Here is a 25,577-nt window from a genome sequence, read left to right on the forward strand (position 1 = left end):
CTCCGGTCTCCTAAGGACCACCAAGTGGCTTTGTGCTTCCAAAGGCTGAGGCCCCAGCCCGCTGGCCATCTGGTAGACCTCGGCTGCTGTTCCCACTGTGGTCAAGCAAGGGTGCACTAGCCGGCTCAGCACAGCCACGCTCACTGCTGGGAAAGGGGAGGGAGGCGTCGCCCGGAAGCTTTGTTTCACAGCCAGGGTTCCCCCAGTTGCATGAACTTGAGCAAGTCTGCGTCCCTCACAGCCTCAGGCCCCTGACCTTGAAAAGGGAGGCTTGGATGACTTGTTGCAGGGCACTCACGCACTCATTCGCCACCTGCCCTAGCCCTGGACGCATTGTGCTCCCCAGGACACAGAACAGCTGGGAAGAACGAGTGTTAGGAGCAGAAGACCCAGGCCGGAAGTCCCAGCTGATGGTCTGGCCAATCCCTGCCTTGGTTCCCTCACTTGGGGCTGTTACGGGGTCACGGACACTGTGCTGCATGGTCTACAGTCTCCCTCGTGACAGCTGGGGACCGGGGAAGTGACCGAGAGGGTTTCAGGCAGACAGACCACAGCCATGGTGGCTCAGGTGTAACACTGGCTCAGTAAGGAATGCCCCGTGCTTGGGGTGCTGGGGGCAGCCTGCCCCGCCCCCTAGCGCACCTGTCTCCCTCCCACCCCCACAGCTTACCAGATCACACACCGGCTCAACACCACCACGGCCAACGCCGCCACAGTGGAAGTGCTGGCGCCGAGCGCCCGCCAGTACACGGCCACCGGCCTCAAGCCCGAGTCTGTGTACCTGTTCCGTATCACAGCCCAGACCCGCAAGGGCTGGGGAGAAGCTGCCGAGGCCCTGGTGGTGACCACGGAGAAGAGAGGTGAGTGCCGTGGGCGGCTGGGAGGCCTGAGGGGCAGGCCAGGGGGTGCTGGGGAGCAGTAGCTGTAGGCCACGTTGCCCTGGCTGCAGCGAAAGCCAGTCCCCCTCGGAAGCCATGGGCAGCACGGGGTCGGGCAGACCAGCAGAGCTGAGCCAGGCACCCCTCCCAAGGACCCTGCTCTGCTCTGGTTTGCTTTATTTTTTTTTTTCTGTAAGATTTACTTATTTGAGAGGCAGAAGTACAGACAGAGAGAAGGAGAGACAGAGAGAGAGGTCTTCCATCCGCTGGTTCACTCCCCAAATGGCTGCAACGGCCAGAGCTGGGCTGATCTGAAGCCAGGAGCTTCCTCTGGGTCTCCCGTGTGGGTGCAGGAGCCCAAGCACTTGGGCCGTCTTCCACCACTTTCCCAGGTGCATTAGCAGGGAGCTGGATTGGGAGTGGAGCAACAGGGACTCAGACCGGCACCCATACAGGATGCAGGTGCTGCAGGCGGAGGCTTAACCTACTATGCCACAGTGCCAGCCGCCATGTTAGTTTTCTAAAGGAACACTGGTGACCATCTGCCTTCCTCTCCCCACCCCCTCCTGCCCTTGACCCTGTCCAGCCCCCTGGGGGACCCGGGTTGCAGCCTGGGGTCCCAGCCCTGAGCTGCCACCTTGCCTGACCCCGGTGGGTGTGGCAGTGAGTTCTGAGAACACGTGCCCAGGAGCAACCAGGAGGTCGAGGTTCCTATCCAGGGGCAGCGTCTGGAGTCACTTCGGTTGTCACAGCACGGGAGGGGGGTACAGTGCCACTGGCCTCCAGTGGGTAGAGGCCCAGGCTGCTGCCATGCATCCACAGTGGGGACCTCACCCCACCCAGAGAAGCGTCCACTCCAAATGCCTGACACTGGAGTTAGGAAACCTGCAGGGGAGGCCAGGGAAGTGAGGCTGGGGAGAGGCAAAAGCCGGGGGGGGCGGGGTGCTAGCTTGAAGCAAAGCCTCCCAGAGGGAGGCACAGGGCCCCGCCCACTCCATCAGGGGCCAACATAGGCAGGAGCAAAGGAGCTGGGGTGCCCGTACCCCAGGTTGGGACTAGTGCCCTGAGTGTGTGCATAGAGTTGGGGCAGGGAGGGGGCACCAGGCCCGAGCCCAGAACACCTGCTGCCCCCCTGGGACGGTGCAGCCCCACCTGGTCCAGGTGTCTGACTTCCCTCTGCTGCCCCCCCCCCCCCCCCCCCGCAGACCGGCCGCAGCCACCCAGCAAGCCTGTGGTGCGGCAGGAGGACGTGCGAGCCCGCAGCGTGCTGCTGTCCTGGGAGCCGGGCAGCGACGGGCTGTCCCCCGTGCGCTACTACACCGTGCAGACCCGCGAGCTGCCCAGCGGCCGCTGGACGCTGCACTCCGCCTCCGTGAGCCACAATGCCTCCACCTTCGTTGTGGACAGGTGAGGCGGGGCTGCCCCAGCCTCTCCCTCCGCCCCGCCCGGCTGGGACAGCACCACTGGGGTGGGCCCCGGGAAGGGGGCAGGGGAGTTACGAGACCCCTAGCTGGCTGCCTAGGAGACCCCTGTCCACTCGTCCCCTCCAGTTCTGTGCTAATGCCCCTCCTCCCCCGGTGTCTGCTGGGAGACGAAGTGGGGATTAACAGAGATGAAGGGTCCAGCAGCCTGGGGTGGGCGGGCAGCGTGGCCAGAGCGGGACGGACAGGTGCTTTTGTGACTGTGTAGTCCTGAGATGGGAAATATGTGGATACTTCCTGGGAACCATGGCTACAACTGAGCTAAAGGCTCCCCAAGCCTGCGCAGTCTGGGAAGCCTGGCCCCAGACCTCCCCTCCTTTACGGCAGAGCTCCTTTCTGGGCCTCGACGTTCCTGTCTGTGTATTGGGTTGGCAGCCTGCCCTCTCTCCCCAAGCAAGAATGGATCGGGAGTCGTTGTGGTGGAGGCCTGGGGCGGGGTCTTCAGGGAACGCCTTGGTTCTTAACCACCTCCCCCCACCCCCACCCCTGCCTACCCTGCCCAGGCTCAAGCCCTTCACATCCTACAAGTTCCGAGTAAAGGCCACCAATGACATTGGGGACAGCGAGTTCAGTGAGGAGTCGGAATCGCTGACCACCCTGCAGGCCGGTCAGTCTCTGCCACCCCTGGGGTCTCTCCCTGGGCCCCCCCTAGGCTCTGAGCATTGTCTCCTGGGGGGAGGGCCTCTGAAGGGCACCACCCCCCCCCGGGGGGCCCTCCAGCTCCCCAGGCAGCGCCCCACACAGGTTCAGGCCAGAAGGACCTCGACTGGGGCCCCGGGGACCCAGACTCATCCCACATTCGAGTACCTTCCGCCTCTGAGACCCCACAAGTCTGGGGGGACGGGGAGGGAGGGTGTTAGGGATGCCGCAGCGGCTCGGGAGGTGCATGGCTCGGGCCCTTTGACCTGCAGCACTGGGTCCGTGGGTACAGACGGTGAATCGGGCAGTGTAGTCAGCAGAACCTGTCCCCATGGGCCCCCCACCTGCCTGCCTCTCTCCACAGCACCCGACGAAGCCCCCACCATCCTCTCGGTGATGCCACACACCACCACCTCCGTGCTGATCCGATGGCAGGTACGGCCCATCTCCTACCAGCCCTCAGACAAGCTCTGCTCTCGGGCCAGGACGCCACCCACCTCCCCCCGCCCCGTCCCCCAGCGTGGTGTCTGCCCCCAGGGCGGGGAAGGCACAAGAAATCCATGTGTGGGCTTGTCGTGGAATATTCTTCGCACACACCAGGCAGGTGCTGCTGTCTCCTGCAGATGAGGCCCGAGACCCGGGGTGGGCACACAGCTTGTGAGCGGGCAGGGTCAGGTTTACTAACTTCAGGTCCATGGCGAGGCACTCCCCGGCCCCCCAGGGTCCCCATCAAGTCCAGCGGGAGCTGCACCACATCCAGGTGCAGGTGAACTGCCCCCTTCCTCGGGCCGCCTCCAGCTGCCCAAGCTGCTGGGCACTTCCTGTCCGGCCATGGCCTGAGGACCACCATGGGGAACCCCAGAGGCCAGGCTGCCCTCGGGTCTCTCCATCCTGGGCTTCGGTGGGTCACCCAGGGGCACCCCGTCCCTGTCCCCAGCCCCGACTCACTTGCAGCCCAGAGCAGGGATGGCCTTGCAAGACAGCGCGAGCGAGGAGGGTCCACGGGCCGGCCCCGCCCTCCCTGAACACGAGCCAGGGCGGCTGTGGACGATCGTGGCCAGACTGGCGAGGAGGTGCCAGGGGCAGGCAGGGAAGCAATTACGGAGCTCATAAAAGACTGAACCATTTCGGCCGGGTTTTAAAAGAGCTGTCATAAAAAGCAGCTCCCGCCTTCTCCCCAAGTCTGCTCTCCAGCTCGGCTGTGGACGTGAGCAGAAAGCGAAGGACGGAGTGACTGGCGCTCTGAGGAGAGCAGTCCGTGAGGGCGCACTTGCCCTTGTGAGCTCGTGCGGTGTTAGAAAAGGCCAAGCAGCGGTAGCCGGGTGATCCGGGGAGTCGCGGGAGGCTGGTATTGGGGACTGGGTTCCTGGATGCGGAACAGCGCGGGGAACAGCTTCGGGTCTGAGCGCTGCTGTGTGATCACGGCCAAGGTCACTGACCTCTCTGGCCCGGTGGCTCTCACCCCTCCCTGCCTCGTGCACACAGATTCAAAGCATCCAGCTTTATCAGGACTTCCGTTCCTGGCCAGAGAGACAGCTCTGTGCCTGCAGGAGGCATGCTGGGGATAGAGGGCGGGGCCTGGGGAGCTGGGTCCAGGGCCCCACCCCATTCCCTCCTCCTTCCTGCAGCCCCCAGCCGAGGACAAGATCAATGGCATCCTCCTGGGCTTCCGCATCCGGTACCGGGAGCTGCTCTATGAAGGGCTGAGGGGCTTCACGCTTCGAGGCATCAACAACCCTGGTGCCAAGTGGGCGGAGCTTACCTGTGAGTGACATCTGGGGGCCACTGGTGACAGACGTACTCCCCCCCCACTTGCTGGACTCCTCTAACCTGAAGCCCCACCCCCGTGTGTGTGCCTCTCTCCCCTGTCCAACTGCTCCGTTCCGGCTGAGCACCTCCTCCGAGACGCTGGGGGACACATCAGGCGTTGAGTGGGACAAGACCCCTGCCCGCCTGGAGCCTGAAATAGATGTCGCCAGGGGCCACACCCAGCAGTGGAGGATGAGTTCCAAGAGAGCCCGAGTCAGGGTCAGGAATGGCCTCCGTGGCCTTGGCCTTGACCTTGGCGCTAACACTGAGGGTGATTCCAGGTTAACCAGGAGAAGGGCTGGGGACAGCCCAGCGTGTGGGAAGGGACACTGGCCTCTGCTGGTCACAGCCCCGCGGCTGCAGGCTAAGCCCCTGCTTGTCCCTGGGTGGAGTCAGCGCCCTGCCCTCGGGTCCTGGGAGTCCCGCCCGTCCTGGAGAGGGGAGCAGGAGAGCAAGGAGCCCGGGGATGGGGGAGGATGCCCGGTGGAGTCATAGCTGCCTGCGGCAGAGGTTGGGGGACCGGAGGCAGGGAGGCCAGCTGGAGGCTGGGACAGTGACGTCACAAGAGAGCGAAAGGTTGCCAGGTGGGGTGGGACAGGTGGTAATATGTGAGGGGCACGGAGTCTCGGGGCTCTGTGTTGGCTCCTGGAGGGGTGAGGGCAGGAGGCAGGGGTGAGGTCGGGTCCCCGGGTGTGTGGTGGGGCCGCTGCTGTGCCCTCAATGCCTCCTCCCAGGGCTCGCCCCAGCCTCCTGGGCCTGGTCTCCCTGCAGTCAGCAGAGACCAGGTGGGCCGCAGAAGGTGTCGGTAGGAAGACCAGAAAGGCGCTCATCCAACAGCTCCGTTCTGGCCGACTCGCGCTTAGAGCGCTCATTTTCTGTGTAGCCCAGCAGAACGTCCTGGTAGTGCAGTTGTCTGGCTCCTAGGAGGTCATCAACAACCCCTGTATTTCACGGCTCAAAACGAGGGAGCCGCTTGGGACCGGAGGACCCTCCTGAGCTGGCCCCAGCGATGCCAGCCTCCCAGGGCTCCAGCTACCCTGTGACTTCCGGCCCCCTCCCCCACACTCCCATCCTGGCCTCCCTCTGCCTGTTCCCCCCGCTGGGGGTCTTTGGGGGGCAGGGAGGGTGTCACACTAACCTCCTCTGTCTGCTGTCTCCCTGGCCCCTCCGCCTCCCCGCCCCCCAGCCCTGTACTCCATGCGGAACCTGAGCCGGCCCGGCCTCACCCAGTACGAGCTGGACAGTAAGTCTCCTTGCATGGCGGCCAGGCCCCTGTGGGAAAGGGGAGAGAGACCTCGGGACACCTGAGGGCTGTCCCCACCCCAGGGCGCTCAGGAGAGAACCTCCCTTAACACACGGGAGGGACTTTTCCCAATGGCACGGAGAGACAGGCGGTGACCTGGGAACTGAGTGTGTGTGGGGGGGGGGGGTCTGCAGCCTTGTGCTCGGGGTCAGTGGGGGTGATGACAGCAGGGCCACGCGGAAGCCTCCGGACACCACAGGGCAGGTGGGGCAGGCGACCTCCTCTGTACTGACCACAGCACAGTTCAGCCCAGCTCTGGCTCCCGTCAGACGCCGACATGCACCTGCCATCCAGGCTGTCCCAGGGGGGCCCGGTGCCCGTCCCCACAGCGGCACAGCCATGGCCTTGCTGTCCTCCTGACCCCCAGCCGTGGCCATGCCCAAAAGGAAACAGCACGGGCTGGAGTCTAACTGGGCCTCCTGCGTGTTCCTCCCCCACCAGCTGGGGGGACTGGCCGCCCCTCTGGTTCCTGGGTGAGGGGAGCGCTCCCTCCCGCCAGGGGCCCAGGGACAGAGGGGAGAAGGGAAGGGACCGTTGTTCTGCCACCCCCAGCAGGGATCCTGTCCCCCCGCCCAGGGTGTCCAAGCCCATTTTCCAGTCCCAGCTCCCCCTTGCCAGCTCCTGCCAGGCGTCCTCTCCTGTGAACCCCAAGTTGAAGCAAACGTGGGGCGCCCCAGCCCAGACTTCCTCCTGCTGCTGCTGCCCTGCCCTCCAGGGCCAGGTCCCTGTGTGAAAGAGCTGGGGCCCAGGGCCCAGGGCCGGATGGCAGGGGGAAGCGGACAGGCAGGCAGGGACTCTGGTCCCGGTGCCCAGGTGTCCCGTGGGCCCCCTCGGACCTCAGAAGCATCAGTTTGAGCAGCGCCCTGAATGGTCACCCCAGGCCAGAGCTCCACCTCCCTCCGCTCCTTCCCGAACCTTCACCAGGGACTGGAACTGCAGAAGTGCTGTGCCCCTCCCCCCATCACCCCCAGACCTGGGCAGGCAGGGACAGTGACCTGAGTGTGCCCCTCCCCCCATCACCCCCAGACCTGGGCAGGCAGGGACAGTGACCTGAGTGTGTCCCTCCCCCCATCACCCCCAGACCTGCGCAGGCAGGGACAGCGACCTGAGTGTGCCCCTCCCCCCATCACCCCCAGACCTGGGCAGGCAGGGACAGTGACCTGAGTGTGCCCCTCCCCCATTACCCCCAGACCTGGGCAGGCAGGGACAGTGACCTGAGTGTGCCCCTCCCCCCATCACCCGCACACCTGGGCAGGCAGGGACAGTGACCTGAGTGTGCCCCTCCCCCCATCACCCCCAGACCTGAACAAGCATCGGCGCTATGAGATCCGGATGAGTGTGTACAACGCCGTGGGCGAGGGGCCCCTGAGCGCCCCCCAGGAGGTCTTCGTCGGGGAGGCCGGTGAGTCCCGGGGCCAGGGGCCAGATCCCCATCCCGCCCCCTTCCTCCCCACCGAGTTCCCTCACCCGCCTGTCACCCCCACGCCCTCCAGTGCCCACGGCAGCACCCCGAAACGTGGCCGTCCACGGCACCACGGCCACACAGCTGGATGTGACGTGGGAGCCGCCCCCGCTGGACAGGCAGAATGGAGACATCCAGGGCTACAAGGTACGACGGGGTGCCCGGCGGGAGGGCAAGGGGCCCGCTGAGCGTTGGGAGGGTGACGGCGGGGAGAGGGCACTCTTGGTCTGCGCCGTGCAGGTGGCTCGGCTGTTTGACCCCGGGTCACAGAGGGATCCTGCACCTGGCACCAAACTGCTCCTCAAGGGGGTCCTGTGGGCAGAGGGTGGGCAAGGCCTGGCTGGCCCCGCCTCAGAGCAGCACACCCCACCTCCAAGGGATCGTTTAACCCCCTCATTACCATCTTGATGCTAATTGGATGGCAAATGAGCAGAGCACCCGTGTGTGGAAATCTCTAGGTTTGGGGTGACGGGTGTTATGATAAGGGGCCTGATTCTGGGTCTGCCAGCCTGCCAGGGCTGGACTGGAAGCGCTGAGTGCCTTATCACTAGAGAAGGAGGTGTGGAACCTGAAGGGTCTCCCCCGCCCCCGGGGGCCGGAGCAGGTGGCGCACACAGCCGCGGGCCGGGCTGGCATGCACTGACTCACTCTTGGCAGCTGGGTGTCCCTCCAGGGGGTAGCCCCAGTGCCGTGGCCCGGCGTGGGGAGTATGACACGTGCAGGGGCCCCCACGGCTCACCTGGCCCAGCCCCTCCTCCCACACACAGGCAGAGATGAAGTCCCTGGATGGGTCTGGATCCGTAGCTCTGCCTTAAGATGGAAGCCAGAGGAAGAATCTCTCTCCATCTGGGGTAGGGGGATGGGGGAGAAGGGCGTCTCGCCAGCCAGGGAGTGCGGAGATGGATGGTGGCTCTGGAGCCTGGGCCCAGGAGCACCAGCTGGGAAGACTAAATATTGCACCCTCAGCATATGCTCCCGGGGAGGGAGCAGGCTGGGCGGAGCCAGCAAGGGTTCCGCAGCCAGCAGTCCGTCAAGGCTTGGGAGACAGACGCGTTACTCTCCACACCCAGGAAGCGTGTGGGTGCACGGGTGCCGTGTATAGCACAGCAGATGCCTTGTGTTCCAGCAAACACCGGTCCGTTCCTGAGCCGGACGACGAGCGTGAGCTGGGGAGATGGCCCCGTAACCCACTGCTGTGGCCGCCCCGGGGTTCACATGCACTCCCGTGACTGCCGCGTTCACACCCCTAGCCAGCGAGTGCGGCTGGGCTGAGCGGTGACGTGTGCAGGCAGGTGCATCCGTGCCCAGTCCGAGCTCTGGTCTTTCAGTCATTCGATGAGCTGTGTTTCTTGAGCAGCTGTTTTGTGGCCAGCATTGTTCTCGGGGCTGCAGGTAAAGCATTCGCGGGCGAACTGGACCAGGGCTGGGCCGGGGGCTGCCAGGGCTGCTGGGTGAGGGCTTGAGAGAGCTCAGGGCTGAGCACAAGCCCCGACGACCCCTTTTGAGGAGTTTCGCACTAAAGAGAATCGCCCAGCCCGTGGGGGAGCTTCAGCGACTCAGGGGCAGGAAGCTGTGGGGGCGCAGGTGAGAGGGACAGGGATTCTGCGTGCACACACGGGGTGGCCTTGGAGCAGCGGGGCAGCCGGGGGCAGGGGCAACAGAGGCGGCAATGCTGCGTGGGATTGCCTCAGTCTCCCCGGAGCGGGGTCCTCAACTAGGAGTGGGGATGGAGGCGGTGGGGCCTGTGGGAGAGAGCAGTGCCATCGGCCTCTGTATTTGCTGGTTCCGCTTTCTCGGGTTCAGTTACGGATCCAAAATACTCAAGGGACAGACTGCACCTGTACTGAGGTATACAGACTTTTTTTCTTTTTTGCAAGAAAAAAAAAACTTGCTTGAAAGTTAAAAGTTATGGAGAGAGACAGAAGGAAAGAGAGAGAGATCTTCCATCCACTGGCTCACTCCCCAAGAGCCAGGAGCCTCTTTCAGGTCTCCCACGCAGGTGCAGGGGCCCAAGGACTTGGGCCATCTTCCACTGCTTTCCCAAGCCATAGCAGAGAGCTGGATGGGAAATGGAGCAGCCGGGACTTGAACCAGCACCCATATGGGATGCTGACACTGCAGGCGGCAGCTTTACCTGCTACACCACAGCACCAACCCCTGGACTTTTTTTCTAAGGATTGCCCTAGCCACGCAGTATAAAACTGTTCACCGGCATCTATGATGAACGAGGCGCCAGTCGTCATCTCGGGACGGGAGTGGGTTCTATGCAGATCCTGCACCATTCAATGTTAGGGATGCGGGTCCCAGAACCCATCCCCCATGGGCACCAAGGCATGGGCAGTGAGTGGACGAGGGCCGTGGGGCACTGTGGCCGGAGCCCTCGGCACCAGGGCTGGAGCTCAGCCAGGGGGCTAAGGTGAAGAGGGAGGCAGGGATTTGGCAAAGTACCCATGAGCAGAGTGAAGCAAGAACCCCGCAGGATGGGGCTGGGACGCGGGGTGAGCGGCTGACACACAGAAGCCTCCAGAGTGAGGGGTGGCACTGAGGACCTGCAGGGACGTCTCTCAGAGAAGAACAAACATGTGAACAGCCAGCGGACCCAGGAGGAGGAGCTCAGCACCGCCCGTCATCCGGGAAGTGCAAACCCAAACTGCAGTGCCACGTCACCTCCCGCCCGCCAGCACGGCTCCTAGCCGAGAGATGTGGACACACCGCCAGCCGGCATGCAAATTAGCACGGCCACTATGGGAAGCAATGAGAGAGATCCCCCAGGTGACAAACGGCCCTGTCGTATGCTCAAACACCCCCACTCCTGGACATGCATCCGAAGGCATTGACAACGAGAGCTGCAGGTACGTGGACGGCCACGTCCGTGACAGCCACGCCCATGACAGTGTTCCTCACAATAGCTGGGGTGAGAACGCAACCCTGATGTTTGCGGAGGGGTGAATGGAGAAGAACACGCACGTGAACACGCAGGCACGCACAGGCGTGCACGCGCCGACACGGGAGGGCTTGTCAAAGAGAGTTCTTGAAAAATGCGAGGTGTGGGAAAAAACGGTGCGTGGATCTGAAAACATTTTGCACCCAAATACGCGGATCTTTGAATTTCCTTCTTCCGCGGGCGTTTTGAAGTGTCCACCTGCAAATCGAGTGCAGCCTTTTCGACGGAGACGGGGGCTCTGCCACGTGCAGCCGCTTGGGTGAACCGGAAGCCTCTGTGCTCGGCCGGATGAGGCAGACTCGGAGACAGACAGATCCAGGACAATGTCACTCACACGTGGAGTCTAAGGAGCAGGAGGGTGGTCGCGGGGGGCGGGGGGACGCAGGGAGACATCGGCCACGGGAGACACAGTTTTGTCTGCAAGAAGGGACTGAGGTGTAGGCTCCAAGCTTGCCGAGGGGTCGCTGTTTCCAGTAGTCTCACCCCGCACACGCGCACGCGCACAAGGTGAGATGAGAAGTGCGCATCAGCTTGGTCCTGGGGACCGTGTCACACAGCAGGTGCAGGTCAGAAACATCAGAGACACGGTTCCAGTGGGTCAGTTACACAGCACGGTGGGAATGGGCAGGGGGCTGAGGACCGTGGACGGGAGCTGGTGATCGCCCTGGTGTCGCCCCTCCACCCACCCCGTCTGTGCAAGGCAGCCATTCCCCCCAGCGAATATTCACTTCTTGGGCACCAACAGTGTGCCAGCTGTAAGCCCTTGAGGACCGGGGTCCCGGCTCAGCCCCTCTGTGCCCTCGGCACAGGTCTCTCTGACCACTGATGACCTGGGTGTCACCAAAGCCTGCTGCATTCAGGACGCGAGAGGAGACGCATCTGCCGAGTGTGTGCTGCCCCGCCCAGCGGCCCTCCCTCCCACGGGCAGGGCAGAGAAGCTCCCGGAATCTGTTTCCTCTTCTGGTGCCTGGTGCTGACCCCACGTGTTCCCCTCACTGTCGCCTTGTCTTTGGTCAGCTTCTCATCAGAGAACTCTGCCGGCCACCTCCGATTCCTGTCCGCGTGTTCTCTCTTGAACCCAACCGAAGTAGCCATGCCTGCGAAGTGCCCCCTGCCCAAGCCTTCCCTTGCCTTCTGCTGGCCGGTGATCAGAGCCCAGCCCCCTCCCGCCTGGCCTGGGACAGCGTCTGATGTGTGGGTCACCATCCTCCCTCCAACCACGGACCCTGGAGAGCCCAGGATGCCAGCCATGACCCTCTCTTCTGCTTCAAAGCGTGCACTAATCAAACACCACTGTGTGCTGGTGCCGTCCGGATGTTCAGTGTTGGCCTTGACCTTTCACCTGGACACCAAAGCCAGCAGGGGCTGGGTTTCCCATGCATCGCCTTACTGGGAATGGACAAAGCAGGGGATGAGTGAGTGAGCTCAGCTCTCATCTACACACCTGAGCGACCTCTTGTCAGCAGGGTAGGATTGGGGAAAAGCGAGGACTCCGTGGTAACAAGACGTCTTAAGCACCATTTACGCCCGCCAGGGGCCACGTCATAGCTTCTAATAGCTTCCTCCAGGGAAGCCTGTGGCATGCAGAAGCCTTTCTGACCAGCAGATGGCGCCAGATGACCTCCAATTCTCTACATGGTCTGCGACCAACAGGCTTTCAGGATGGCTTCAGTTCCAAGTTCTAAAATGAGTTTAAGGAAGTCTCACGTGTCACTCCCTAGGGCATGAACGCCTGTTAAAAATGGATTAAAAGAAAGCCCTAAGGCACACCTGCCTTGTTCCTGGCCTAAAACCTTCAGCCGCTACGCGGCACCTCCAGAAGCTGACCACGTACTTGGGGAGGCGCCATGCTGTGTTTTCAAGTCCTTGTAACCTTTCACCCTTTACCCTTCACCCTTCTCGTTGGGAAGTGGGAGCTCCTTAACCCCACTATGTGCAGGACAAAGCTGTGGCTCCGAGGAGTCACCTGGCCACGTCAGGGGCGGCCAGGATGCAGCCCCCAGGCCGCCTCGCCCCAGGTGCATTAGCCGGGGTCTGGTTAACCCACAGCTGCTGCACGTGGGCCCGAGCCTGGGTCCCGCCAGTTCCCAGCAATGGGACACGGCAGGGCCCTGCGCCGCGCGCCACAGGCTGCACCTGTCTCCTGGGCTGGGCTCCTCCAGGACAGAACCGGCTTATTCCCCCAGGAGCTCTGACGCCCAGTACTGAGCTAAGTCCACCAGCAGCGCAGTGAGGAAGGGGCACCGGGCCTGGGTTCGGTCTGGCTGGGATGGGCCCTGGCTGTTCTGAATCAGCGGTGGCGGTGTCTCCGAGACCCGGGTCGGGCAGGAAGGGAGCAGGGGGGTCTCCGTGCCTGCACCCCCACATCCCACATCCCTGCACCCCCACATCCTGTGCACCCGCAGATTTACTTCTGGGAGGCCGAGCGGCGGAACCTCACGGAGCGGGTGAAGACGCTCTTCCTGGCTGAGAACAGCATCAAACTCAAGAATCTTACCGGCTACACAGCCTACATGGTCAGCGTGGCGGCCTTCAACGCCGCAGGGGACGGGCCGCAGAGCGCCCCCGCCCGCGGCCAGACCCAGCAGGCAGGTGAGGCGGGGGCACCGGGGGCGGCCGAGGGCAGAGGGCGGCCCGGGCTCAGGAGGGGTGGAGGCAGCTGCTTGGTCCCCAGGAGACGTCTCGGAGAGGAGGAAGGCAAGGCCTCACCCACCCCACCCGCCTCTCCTCCCGCGCTGGCTGTGTTCAGCCCGCGTGTTTCTGTTGAGGGTTTCCTGGGAGCCCCTGCGCAGTAGGGGCAGATGATAAACAGCAGGACAGCGGGTGGCTTTCGCTGGGTTTGCCCACAAAGACCTCACCAAGACGATGATTTCGGAGCTGGGGTTTGAATGAGGAGAGAGGCTGGATATGGAAAGTTCTAGAAGGAGGTGGGGACTGTTCTGGGCACACAGGGACCAGCAGGTGCAAACGCCTGGAGGCTGGAAGAGATTGGGGACCAGAGAGAAAGCCGGTGGGCTTTCAAGGAAGTGGGACAAGAGTCAGGTCACCAAGGGTCTGGGGGCTTGGGGTTGGGTTAATCTAAGATGGGACAGGAAGCTGTCGAGGGGCTGAGTGATGGAGTGACAGGATCTGGTTTGTGCTTTGGAAAAAAAAACCACTCTGGCTGCTAGGCAGAAGGCAGACCATGGACGGGAGAGGGTGGAGGCAGGGAGGCCAGCTGGGAGACGGGACAGGAAGGCGGGCAGAGGAGGGGACCCAAGCTCCAGAGAAACCCTTGGCTCCCACACTGGCCAGGGTCCAGCTGGGCTGGATTGCGCTTGAGTTTTCGGCCTGTCCCAAGCACGCTGCGTCAGTGTCTGTGGCCGGATGTGAGCCCCTGGGAGTCTGGAAGCTTCTGTCACCGTGACAACAGGACAACGTGTTCTGTCCCACGTCCCCTCCAGCCCAGGGGAGGCAGGAAAGGCCCCCTGAGCTCACCTCCCTGCTTCAAAGTCAGCTGACCCTGCCCCCAGAGCTGGAGCCGGAAGCGGGTCTGGATCAGCTGTGGCTCAGCGGGGGGAGGCAGCAGTGGACAAAAATAGCCCGGCCACCCCCCCAGAGGGGAGTCAGCTCCAGAGACCACGCAGGGGGCTGCTTCCTTTCCCTCCTCTGGGTCCTCCCCCACGAGGGTCCCTCGCCCCGGTGCGTGCAGGCTTCTGGGCCGGAGCAAGCATCCCCCCCCCCCCCCCCCCGGAGGCGCTGGCTGCCCTTGGCTGTGGCTCCTCCTAGAGGCGGGCTGTGTCTGGGGACAAGCCCAGGGCTGCAGGAGAGGCCACATCTGGGACCTCCCTCCCCTGCAGCTCCCGAGCCCTCTTCAGCACCCACCTGATGTTCTGAGGCCCACACACTCCCTACCTTCTCCTCCAGGGGAGCCAAGGGACAAGCCCCGACAAAGCCAGGAAATGGCCTTGACCCAGGGTGACCCTGTGAGTGTAAAGACTTGTCCCACGCTCGCAGCCAGGGCTCAGGGCCACTGGGCAGGAAGAAGTCTGAATTCTGCAGCTTTGGGGAAAAATAAAGTTTGCTTCTCTCCCAGTTCCAGGGACTCTGGTACTGGCAAGCTGAGTGCCGGCGGGGGGAGGGGGCGGGGGGGACGGGGACCCGATGACCTCTTCCTGCAGGAAAATCTGCTCTCTTGTTTGTTCTGGGCCTAGACCCAAACCCTCCTGCCGGCTCCCTGGAGCACCACGCGAGGCTTTGTGAGAGGCAAACACAAAACCTCTGCTGTCTCTGCAGCCCCCAGCGCTCCCAGCTCGGTCAGGTTCAGCGAGCTGACCACCACCTCGGTGAACGTGTCCTGGGAGGCCCCGCAGTTTCCCAACGGCATCCTGGAGGGCTACAGGCTGGTGTACGAGCCCTGCACCCCCGTGGACGGTGAGTGGGGCCCTCCCTCCCCCACCCGGCTCCTTTCGGGGCCACATCGCAGTCGCTGCCCGGGGAATCTCGTAACAGCGAGAGTTGTCCCTCCTTGAAAACGGGGAGGCAGAGACCAGGCTGAGAAGGGGCGTTCTCTTTCTTTTGTTTAAGATATTTATTGATTTATTTATTTGAAAGACAGTTACAGAGAGAGGGAGAGAGAGAGGGAGATCTTCCATCCGCTGGTACACTCCCCAAGTGGCCACAGTGGTAAGGGCCGAAGCCAGGAGCTTCTTCCGGGTCTCCTATGTGGGTGCGAGGCCCAAGCACTTGGGCCATCCTCTACTGCTTTCCCAGGCGCGTTAGCAGGGAGCTGGCTCGGAAGTGGAGCAGCCGGGACTCAAACCGGTGCCCGTTCGGGATGCCGGCGCTGCAGGCGTTGGCCTACCCCGCTGGCCATAACACTGCCAAGCGGGAGTGTTTTCTAGGCGAAACCACAGCAAGGCAGGGGGCAAGGCTGGGGCAGAACAGGGCAGGCTTTGAACCAGATTCCTCTCCTCGGGTCAATGAAGTGGGAGAAGCAGAGGAAAAATCAGGGCAAAGCACGAGAGGGCTTCAGAACGTTCATGGGGATCCCGTTATCTTTCTGAAAAGATGAATTTATTTATGTGAAAGAGTAACAGAGAGAGAGAGAGAGGGAGAGATCACCCATCTGCGAGCTTGCACCCCAAATGCCCACAACAGCCAGGGCTGGGCCAGGCCAAGGCCAGGAGCCAGGAGCTCCATCCGGGTCTCCCATGCAGGTGCAGGGGCCCAAGCACTTGGGCCATCTTCCACTGCTTTCCCAGGCCACAGCAGAGAGCTGGATTGGAAGAGGAGCAGCCAGGACTCGAACCAGTGCTCCTGTGTGAGATGCTGGCATGCAAGTGGCAGTTTGACCCACTCCACCACAACGCCGTCCCCCCACCCCCATTGTCTTTTAATCCCATTTTTCCCACAGACTTTTGAAGTGCCCCATAGACCCAAGATAGAAAGACCTCTGTCAGCACCCCCAGGAGGGGGCGCCCCTGGGAGTCTTCTCCCACCCCTTGCCCCTTCCCAAACCCAAGGTTCTAGCCTTGCCCTGGGCTGGTTCTTCGTCAGCTTGTGGGGGAGGGGGTGAGCAGACAGGAGCACTTTGGGAATCTGATCAAAGCCCCTCCCCAGGAAGACGCGCAACACTGGGGGGCGCTGCCCTGCTGTTGCGTCAGTGGCCTGCGTGGAGACCCCCACTCTGCGAGTGGTCTGTGTCATGCCAGGGGTCTTCCTGCCTTGAGAGACGCGGGGTTTGTTCAGAAATAGAAGTGAGCAGGTCCCCAGAGGTCCCTATCCTGGTCCTCGGGGCCCCCACTCCCGCAGGAAGCACTCGTGAGCACTCCGTTCTGTCGTCCCGTCACTCAGTTGATCACCTGCGCAGGTGCTTAAACCCGATAGCATCCCTGTCTCCGACACCCTTGCTGGGTGGAGGAGCAGCCATGGCTGAAGACCCCAGGCTGGAGTGGGACAGTTTGGGTTTGAGAGGCACAGCACAAGCCCCGCCCCCTTTGAAATCCCACTCTCCCCCCATTTCCCCCTCACTGGGTGCTGGGGCCCCCTGGCTTTGCCCAGGTGAGCCTGGCCGTGCAAGGAGGCCTGGTTGCAGCCCAGCTCCCCGGGAAGCCTGGGCCAGAGCTGGAGGGGACAGCGGTAGGGGCAGCGTGGCCAGCGAGTCCCCTCCAATTCAGGTTACGGGGTCCACAGCCCACTTCCTGCAATTCTGGCTCCACAGGAGGCCTCACAGGGGAGCAAAAATGGGTGGGAAGTCCATCTGGGGCACGGGGTCAAGTTAGAGGGGGTTCTCTCCTGCACACGCGAGGGAACTTGAGGCCGGACAGTGGACAGAGTGCACCCGGGTTAACCCCGTAACTATGGGGCCCTCGTCCCTGGGAACAGCTTGCCGCCCAGGTAAGGGAAGGAATGGCTTCAGCCTGCTGTCCGGGGCTGCGACCCCACTCCCAGGACCCCTACAGACCCCCCTGGCTGTGCTTCCCACAGGGGTCAGCAAGATCGTGACCGTGGACGTCAAGGGAAACAGCCCTCTGTGGCTGAAGGTCAAGGACCTGGCGGAAGGCATGACCTACAGGTTCCGCATCAAGGCCAAGACCTTCACCTACGGGCCGGAGGTGGAGGCCAACGTCACCACGGGCCCAGGAGAAGGTAGGACAACAGGGGCCATGCACACTGCTGCCCCCAAGTCAGAGCCCCCCCCAGGCACCTAGAGCTTCTCTGGCCCCTGCGGACACAGCGTTGGGGTGCGGGCCGAGCCTTCCCTTCCCCACCTGCTCCCAGCCCTCCACTGTGGTCAGTGACCTCAGGTCCCTGCCGCCTGCAGCAGCCCCAACCCTCTCACCCCAGCCCCACTCACGGGGCCTGGCGTGCCCCCCCCGGCTTGCCTCCCCCGCCGTGGCGCAGAAAGGGTGCAGCCCCCTACCCCATTCAAGCAGCGGCTCTCACCGCAGGGAAGGGGCCCCTCAGCTGTCACTCACGTGCACGCTGCAGGGTGGATGCCGGCCTGCGTCCGAGGGGGGTCCCGCAGTCCTCACTGAAGTTCAGACAGAAGCGGCTCCTGGAGAGGCTTGGCTGGAGCCAGGACCCTCCTCCCTCACTCCTCAGCACCCTTCCCCGCCTCCTGCACCCCCACGAGGCACCTCCTCTCCATGCGCCCCCCTGGCCCCTCCCACCTGCTGGCGTGGCCCGAGTCTAGCCCTCCACACCCCTGCTCATCAGCACAGGAAGTCCCGCCCTGGGCACCAAACCACCTCCACAGGCCAGTGCAGACTTCCCCCAAAACCCGCTCTTCCCATCAGCCAGCGGCGGGCGGAGGCCTTGGCCCCACTGAGGGGGGCACCCAGCCTCGGCAGGTGCAGGCCTGGGAGCCCTGTCTCTCTTCGCCAGGCTTATCTTCCTGCTGGCCTGGGCTGTCCACTTCTCACTTTCCCTTTCTGCTCACTCTGTTGCCAGCCTTTGGTTGGGCTGCAGGGCCTGCCTCTCCCCTGCCTCTCCCCTGCCCCTCACCTGCCCCCACGCCCGCCCCAGCCACCTCTCACCTGAGCTGACTTCCCTAGGAAACAAAGGCAGGAAGAGAGAGCTGGCCCTTGGCAGGGCCGAGGGGACAGGAGAGGGCTGTGGAGGGGACAGGCTGTTCTAACTGCAGGCTGGCAGGGTCCCAGGCTGGGCGGGAAGAGAGGAAGTGTGAAAGAGGAGGTGGCGGGCACTCCTGAGTGTGACTGGGGGGGGTGGTGGTGGTCTGCAGCAGCTGGACACGATGGAAGCTTCTGGTCCAACGGGAGATGACAGCCGCCTCTCCCCCAGCTCTGAGCCTTGTCCAGGGGAGAATGGGCCACCCCCGCCCCTCCTGCCCTCCCTCGGCTCTGTCTCCAACCCTGCGTGACCCACTGGCTGCCTTTGGCCTGGGCTACGGGCAGAACTCATTAGGGCAGAAAGGAAGGGGTGAGGCCGTTCCTGGAGCTGGGGACAGCACACAGGGCTGGGCAGTGGGCTGCTTCTGTGCGTGCTGGACCCTGGCTGTCTTCCCGGAAGGCATCCTAGGGGCCACCCCATCAGCAGGTTGCCCACGCCCCTGGCCACTGGCTGCAGCTCCTGTCCCACAAGCACCTGCTGTGTGTGCTGGACCTTGGAAATGCAGGTCTGGGGGAGCAGGCAAAGGGGGAGACGGGACACAAGGACAACTCGGGGAGCCACAGGAGCCCGGCGGGGAGGTGCCCGGCTGCCACAGGCAGGGCACCCCCTAGAGAAGAAGCAACTGAGGTCCCCTTGTAGACAGAACCTGGCCAACGTCTCTGAGAATGGCGGTAACCTCCTCTCTCCTCCCCCTTCTGGCCACAGCCCAGGCTGCTACCTGGACACCCTCCACGTCTGTTGGCAGAGCTGGCCGGAAGCCCAGTCCTTCCTCCCTCCCACTGCCCAAGGCTCCCGGGGGCCGGAGCCTCCTCTCTCCTTGCTGAACTAAAGAGCCAAAGCAGCTGGGGCAGGAGGGGGGGAGAGCAGCAGCCCTTCAGCCCCCCAGCTGTGGGCCCCTCTGCCATCCTCATGCCTGCCTCTACCACCCTCTGATGCATCCTGCCTTCCCAAAGGGCCTCGCAGATAGGGAAACTGAGGCACTGGACGGCTCTGTGATTGATCAGTCACTCACATACTAAGTTCTGGGCTGGAACTGAGACCCCAGGTCCCCGGCACTACCCCAGACACCTTCCTGGCCTCATCGCCCCTCCTCCCTTGCCCTAGGACTCAAATGTGGTGGGCATGAGCTGGACACGGAGGGGACAGAATCAGGTCCTGGCAGCTTGGCCCCAGACTCACTTCTCAGACCACCCGCCATGCTGCCAGGGTTGCCAAGAAGGCTCCTGGGCAGGGCGTGGTCTTGTCACTCAGCCACACCATGTCAAGGGCAGGCTGACAGGCAGGGTGGCCATCCTGGGCTCAGTCCATGCCCTGCCCACCGTGTCCTGTGTCTGCAGGGGCCCCGGGACCCCCAGGAGTGCCCATCATCGTGCGGTACAGCTCGGCCATCGCCATCCACTGGTCCAGCGGAGACCCCGGGAAGGGGCCCATCACCCGCTACGTCATAGAGGCCCGGCCGTCAGGTGGGTGCACCCCAGCCCTCTTCCCTCCCACACGTGCATCTGTCCTCTGCCTGAGCAGGCCCTGGTGCTACTGCAGGTGACAACAGAGGTGGCCCCCGGGGGGAGTGCGCAATGGGACCAGGGCTGCCTTGTCCGAGCTGGGGTCAGTTAAGGCACAGCCACAGGGCCCCCAGAGAACGACTCCTAGTGCCAGGCGAGGACCAACTGGAGTTGGGGATGCTCCAGGAGCCAGAGGGGAAGCCCCCGTGGTGCACGCCGGTCAGGCACCACGTCCTCCGCGGGAGCCCGCTGGTGAAGCCCCCAACAACCAGGACGCCCACTGCCTCTTTAAGCCCCAGCTGCCTTCACACTGTCGCCGACGTTCTTGGAGCGGTACCAGCCTCTCCTGTCAAGGCTGAAATGCAGCCCCAAGAACTTCCAAGGCCATCAGGAGACGGGCGCGACTGCTAAGTGACTCTGGGGGGCTGCTCACCACGCCTGTGCCCCCTCCCCATCCAACACCTGCTGCCCAGTTCCGCTTCCGCCCAGAGCTCCCGGCCCCACAGCTCCCCCCGTTGCTAGGTTTCCACGCCAGCGAGGAGCTGGAGGAGGCACGCTCTTCGTGTTCCATGGATCTGTGGTTAGGTGATTGAAGTGGAAAAGGGAAAAATTAAGACTCTGTGTCCATAGCCCCAGAAGCAAACAATAACGATAATGCAAAGCAGTTGGGCAGGTCAATAGCGAATGCTTCTGCTGGGGAGAGTCGTCACACCCCACTGACAAACTCGATCCCCCCGTAGCACAGACTCCATCCTCGCCGTCGGTCCCGGAAGCCGCTTGCCAGGCGCCGGTGCTGGCACCTGGCACAGGTCGGTACAATCGGAACTCACCCATCCATCTAGCAGCTCAGGGCCGCCCCGGCGTGGCCGGAGGAGGTGGGCAGGGCTGGCTCTCTCCCTCTCCATATGGTCCCTGCCCGGCCCTCCAGGGCTGGCTGCTGAGTTGGCCAGGAGACCACTGCTTGCGTCTCGCAGCCAGGACTGTGCCTGTTTATCCCAGCAGAGCAGGTGCCAGGCTGTGGAATGTTGGCCCAGACCATGGCCCTCGAGGTTCTCCCCAGCTCCGCGCTCCGGGCCCCCTGGGCCCTCCTTCTGCGTCCCCTCCGTGTCCCTGGTTGCGCACCCGCCTCTGCTCAAGGCTGAAGAGCCCTTGTCCAGCGCTGCTGCCTGCAGTGCCCGCTCTTGGTGCTACTCAGAGCAGACTAAACGCGCCCGCAGAGCCCGGCTGCGCACCCAGGGAGGGCTCTGCCTGGAATTACAGGTCCGTGAAACCTGCCCTGCACACCCGCCAAGCCCTGGGCCCGGAGGCCAGGGCCACAGCAGGACATTCCAGCAGCTTCTGGCCTGGCCTCGTTGCCCCGGCTTCACCCTCTGTGTGGGGTGGAATGGGGGGGCGGTGGTTAAACTGCACGTAGGAGGCCGCAGCTTCTAGAAGGCAGCAGCAGGGTCCTCAACAGGTTGAGCCCATCTGGAAACCTCCGGTTCAGCTCCCCATTGTGCACACCACGGGACTCAATACCAGGGGTCAGCCCGCCCCGGTGCCGACACCAGCTCTGCCACCCACAGCCGCGTGGGCTTGGGATGTGACGAGCCAGGCTCTCTGCGAGCCTTGGTTTTCCCATCCGTGGAAGGGGGCCAGGGGGGGTCTTCCTCCTTGGCTACTGCTGCTGAGGTGTGGAAAGGAAAGCCCCGAGGAGGCCCGGGCTGCTTGAGAAAGGAACACGCGCGGGGGTTGGGTCATCGGCGTCGCTGTCATCCCAGATTGGCAGGGCGGAGGGTGCAGAGTCCCCACACCCACCTCTCCTGGCTGGCAGCACGAGGTGCCGTGCATTCGCTCAACAAACTCCTCGAAGGTGCCTGTGCGAGGTGCCGGTTGGTACAAAGACAAATTACAGATGACCTCCTCCCTGGAGGATCTCATAGCCTAAGAGGAGAGAGGGAGAGACAGACGGACGGACCAACGGACTAAACAGATGCTGCAGACAAATGAGACCGGGGCTCAGAGCCCTGGCACCTTTGCAGAGGACGGACAGGACCCCACCTACACCCCACCCACCCCCGCCGCCGCCTTGGCCTTTCCCAAACCGACCAGATCTCTGCTGGAAGGGGAGAGGCCGCTCTCAACTTGACCAGAAACTCAGAAACAGCCACAGAGCAGTCACAGTGCTGCACAGAGCAGACTACGGATCTGTAAAAAAGCAGCGTGCAAAAAAAAGAAAACCCCTCAGGCCCAGGGAGGGGGCCCTGCCACCCCTCAGCCCCAGGGAGGGGCCCCTGCCACCCCTCAGCCCCAGGGAGGGGCCCTGCCACCCCTCAGCCCCAGGGAGGGGCCCTGCCACCCTTCCCGGCCTGAGAGGGTGCGTGCGGTGGGAGGCAGGGACTTTGGTTCCCTGGTCGTAACAGCCTGGAGCACCTGCCAATCTCTGGGTGACCTCCCCAGGACAGGCCACAAGAGGGAGGATGTGTGACCCCCGTCCACGGAGGTCCTTCTAAGACCCCGGTTCCCGGGCCCTGTGACAAAGGGAGCTGACTCGGGCCCGAGGTGTCCTGACACTACTCCACATCAGCCCACCCCTCTCAGGGGCCAGGCTGGCCTCCCAGCAGCCACACGGGGCATCTGGCCAGGGTCCCTCCTAACCTCCCCATCGCTATGGCAACACCACTGGGCCATGGTGAAGCTGCATCTTGCATGGGCAGCACCCAGATGAGAGAGGCTGAGTTGTGTCCCCCAGGGGCAAGGCCCAGAGATCCAGAGACAAAGAGGGCACAGGACCTGAAAGGAAACGCAGAAGCCCAGAGGCAGGGGCGGGCACTGGAGGCCCGTGGGGTGGAGAACACACGTGTGTGTAATGAGATATCTTGGGGGCGGAGACCCAAGTCTAAGCACAGAAGGTGTTGCATCAGCCCGGAAGACAGGCAGCCTGAAGGTGATTTGACGCCACGTTGTAACTGTCTGCACGAAGCCGTCTCTTGGCGTGGCCTTCCCTGTGGGTGGCATCGTGGTACTTGGAGGGTGGCAGGCTTGGGGGCATGGCGATTTCAGGGGTTCAGATTAGGGTGCTCAACCTGTATTGAGTGGGCTATTCTAGTATTTTCTGCACATTTTTATATGCAGTATATATTTTTAGACATAATGCAGATATTAATCTGTAAAAGAATAAAAGAAACTGTCCAAAGTGCATTGTTTTAAAGAGCATTGGCTAAGGACCCAACACTTAGCACCTAACTGAGTGTTGAGCCCAACAGGCCAGCCCGGTCCTGCCCCCAGGGAGCCGCACTTGGGGTCTGGTAGGGTGGGCCGCGAGTCTCCCTGTCTGTGACGTTGCAGACGAAGGCCTGTGGGACATCCTCATCAAAGACATTCCCAAGGAGGTGAGCTCCTACACGTTCAGCGTGGACGTCCTGAAGCCGGGCGTGAGCTACGACTTCCGCGTCATCGCGGTCAACGACTATGGCTTTGGCACCCCCAGCAGCCCCTCCCAATCTGTGCCAGGTACTGGCCCCTAGGGTGAGGGGTGGGAGAACCCCCAGGAAGCGCCTGGTGCCCCTTGCTGGGTGAGGGGAAGGAGCGGCACCGAGTGCCCTGTCCCCCAGTTTTCTGAAGCGCTGGGTGCTGAGGTCAGGGGCCGGGTCAGCTGACAGCACTGGGGGCCTCGGATCTTTGGGGTTCCCTGACTCCAGAAGCCCTAGAAGGGGTGAAATGGTAGGGCCTGTTAGAGCCTCCGTGAGCAGGTTGCCCAGGAGGCCAAGGCTGCAGGCCCGAAACTGCTCCCCCAGGAAGTGGCCCCGAGCCAGACGGGGCCAGCAGCCATCCCAGGCAGGCCATGCCAGGTGGGCTGTGCTGGGACCATCACCGCCCACCCTCCCCTTGTTCTGATCCTCATTCTCCCCCTCCTCCAGCTCACCGCAGACCCCCAGAGGCCTCGACTCTAAGCCCATGACCCAAACCCCGTCACTAACTACTCTGCCTGCTGAGGCCCTGCCCCCAGGGCCAAGGGGCAACTCCAAATTGACACTCTCACCCAGATGGGTGCCTTCCCTGTCCCACCCACCTCCCCCTGTGCCCAGGCTGATGGAACCAGATCAAGACTGAGATGGGGGAGCTGGCAGCTGGATTAGCCCTGCTGGGTACAGAACGCCCAGGCATGGGGGCTTTGAAAGGAGGGGAGCCCTGCCTGGAAGAGGCCTTCTAAAAAGGCATCCACCCTGCCGACTGCCGCCGCTTGGTTCAGTCCAAACAGACCCTTGGAGAACGCTCTCCCAGGCCAGAGAAGCCCCTTTCTTCTGGGTCCCCCATCAGGAGTCTCTAGGCAAGGGGAGTGTTGCAGGGGTGGGACAGGAAAAGTAGTCAACACGCAGACACTCTCCCTTCCTGTGTCCCCGGCAGACATGGCTAATCGATCCCAGCACTCTTCTCGATGAATCCAGGAGGAACCCCAGAACCCTTCTCGGGTGATCAGAGCTGGCAGTTGAGATGCAACAGGGCTTACCAACCTCGTCCTAGATTCTGCTTTATTTATAGGGCGCACACCCCATCTTCCCATAAACCACCAGAGCAGATGGTAGGGCTCCGGATGGAGCAGCCGACCTGGAGGCGGGGAGGGGGCTGAGCTCTGCGGACCTGACACCCATGGGTGTGTTTCAGCCCAGAAAGCCAACCCCTTCTACGAGGAGTGGTGGTTCCTGGTGGTCATTGCCCTCGTGGGCCTCATCTTCATCCTGCTACTGGTCTTCGTGCTCATCATCCGTGGCCAGAGCAAGAAGTACACCAAGAAGTCAGACGCGGGTGAGTGAGCCGCTGCCTGCCGGGCCCCACCGACTGCCTGCCGGGCGGCGAGCTGGGAGCGTCTGGCCATGCACCTGCCCCGACAGGTGGGCCAGCCTGGGGTGCCCACACACAGTCTCCGTCTCCTGTTGTGGCCTCAACTCTTAAGAGAAATGGGAGTCTAAAGGGGGCCCTCCCCCTCCCCTCCCCCTCCCCCAGGGAACAGCGGCAAGTCTGGAGCCCTAGGCCACGGGGAGATGATGAGCTTGGATGAGAGCAGTTTCCCTGCCCTGGAACTCAACAACCGGCGCCTGTCGGTCAAGAACTCCTTCTGCCGGAAGAACGGCCTGTACACCAGGTAGGGAGCCATCTGCGCTGCAGCCAGGGCTGGGGGGCTGGGCAGGGCCCAGCGGCGCCCGGGTATAGAAACACGAGTGGCCGGCGCCGCGGCTCACTAGGCTAATCCTCCGCCTTGCAGCGCTGGCACACCGGGTTCTAGTCCCGGTCGGGGCGCCGGATTCTGTCCCGGTTGCCCCTCTTCCAGGCCAGCTCTCTGCTGTGGCCAGGGAGTGCAGTGGAGGATGGCCCAAGTGCTTGGGCCCTGCACCCCATGGGAGACCAGGAGAAGTACCTGGCTCCTGCCATCGGATCAGCGCGGTGCGCCAGCCGCAGCGCGCCGGCCGCAGCGGCCATTGGAGGGTGAACCAACGGCAAAAGGAAGACCTTTCTCTCTGTCTCTCTCACTGTCCACTCTGCCTGTCAAAAAAAAAAAAAAGAAACATGAGTGCCACCCGGCCTTCATCTGACCTGGGAAACCACATCCAAGCGCCAGACAGGGCAGGGCCCAGACTGTACACCCCCAGGGCTTGGGCTGGTCCCCGCCGGCCCTGGCCACACCGGGGAGAATTCGCAAAGAGGTGGGTGTTAGGGGTCCCCAGATAGCTTGCAGAATTTTTGCAAACCAGTCTTTGGCTGGTAGGACCAAAGGCAGATGGTCACTTCCCCACAGGCCCGGCCAAAGTAGCCTAGGCAGGCCCACTCCAGTGAAGGAGCTGGGAGCACCCCTGTTACTGCCACACCTGCCCCACTTCCTGTCTGCAGGAAAGCCCTGTCCCCTGGGTCCTTGTTTATACCCAGCAGGGGACCAGCTCCAGCCACCATCATTCTCAATAGCAGTCCGC

The 25,577-nt window shown here is 63.1% G+C and overlaps 1 protein-coding gene and 1 long non-coding RNA gene across 6 annotated transcripts in view; one reads left to right on the top strand and one right to left on the bottom strand.

Moving 5' to 3' along the window:
• SDK2 (sidekick cell adhesion molecule 2) overlaps positions 1-25,577 on the top strand; it is a 236,085-nt gene that overhangs the window by 200,050 nt on the left and 10,458 nt on the right. For 2 of the 4 annotated variants that reach the window (XM_051825916.3, XM_089317880.1), the window contains 15 exons: positions 666-860; positions 2,084-2,285; positions 2,863-2,966; positions 3,363-3,433; positions 4,627-4,762; positions 5,994-6,050; positions 7,411-7,512; positions 7,604-7,719; positions 12,922-13,108; positions 14,792-14,929; positions 16,985-17,146; positions 19,468-19,593; positions 22,960-23,124; positions 24,277-24,417; positions 24,616-24,754. In XM_051825916.3, the coding sequence (XP_051681876.3) occupies positions 666-860; positions 2,084-2,285; positions 2,863-2,966; positions 3,363-3,433; positions 4,627-4,762; positions 5,994-6,050; positions 7,411-7,512; positions 7,604-7,719; positions 12,922-13,108; positions 14,792-14,929; positions 16,985-17,146; positions 19,468-19,593; positions 22,960-23,124; positions 24,277-24,417; positions 24,616-24,754 (2,041 nt within the window). Of the gene's footprint in view, positions 1-665; positions 861-2,083; positions 2,286-2,862; positions 2,967-3,362; positions 3,434-4,626; positions 4,763-5,993; positions 6,051-7,410; positions 7,513-7,603; positions 7,720-12,921; positions 13,109-14,791; positions 14,930-16,984; positions 17,147-19,467; positions 19,594-19,925; positions 22,931-22,959; positions 23,125-24,276; positions 24,418-24,615; positions 24,755-25,577 lie in introns of those variants that run through there. The other 2 variants (XM_070060373.2, XM_089317879.1) reach the window with 2 other exon arrangements.
• Positions 15,068-19,456, bottom strand: LOC138846025 (uncharacterized). Of its 2 annotated transcripts, XR_016224038.1 has the most exons (3): positions 18,037-19,456; positions 17,476-17,531; positions 15,068-15,557 (listed from the first exon to the last, which is right to left on the bottom strand). It is a non-coding gene; the product is annotated as an uncharacterized LOC138846025 (long non-coding RNA). The 2 variants fall into 2 exon arrangements; XR_011383372.2 differs by lacking the exon at positions 18,037-19,456 and having other exon boundaries at positions 17,476-18,020.

This window comes from Oryctolagus cuniculus, chromosome 17 (genome assembly GCF_051225735.1).
Source record: "Oryctolagus cuniculus isolate XC-2025 breed Fujian yellow rabbit chromosome 17, ASM5122573v1, whole genome shotgun sequence".
Lineage (NCBI taxonomy): Eukaryota > Metazoa > Chordata > Mammalia > Lagomorpha > Leporidae > Oryctolagus > Oryctolagus cuniculus.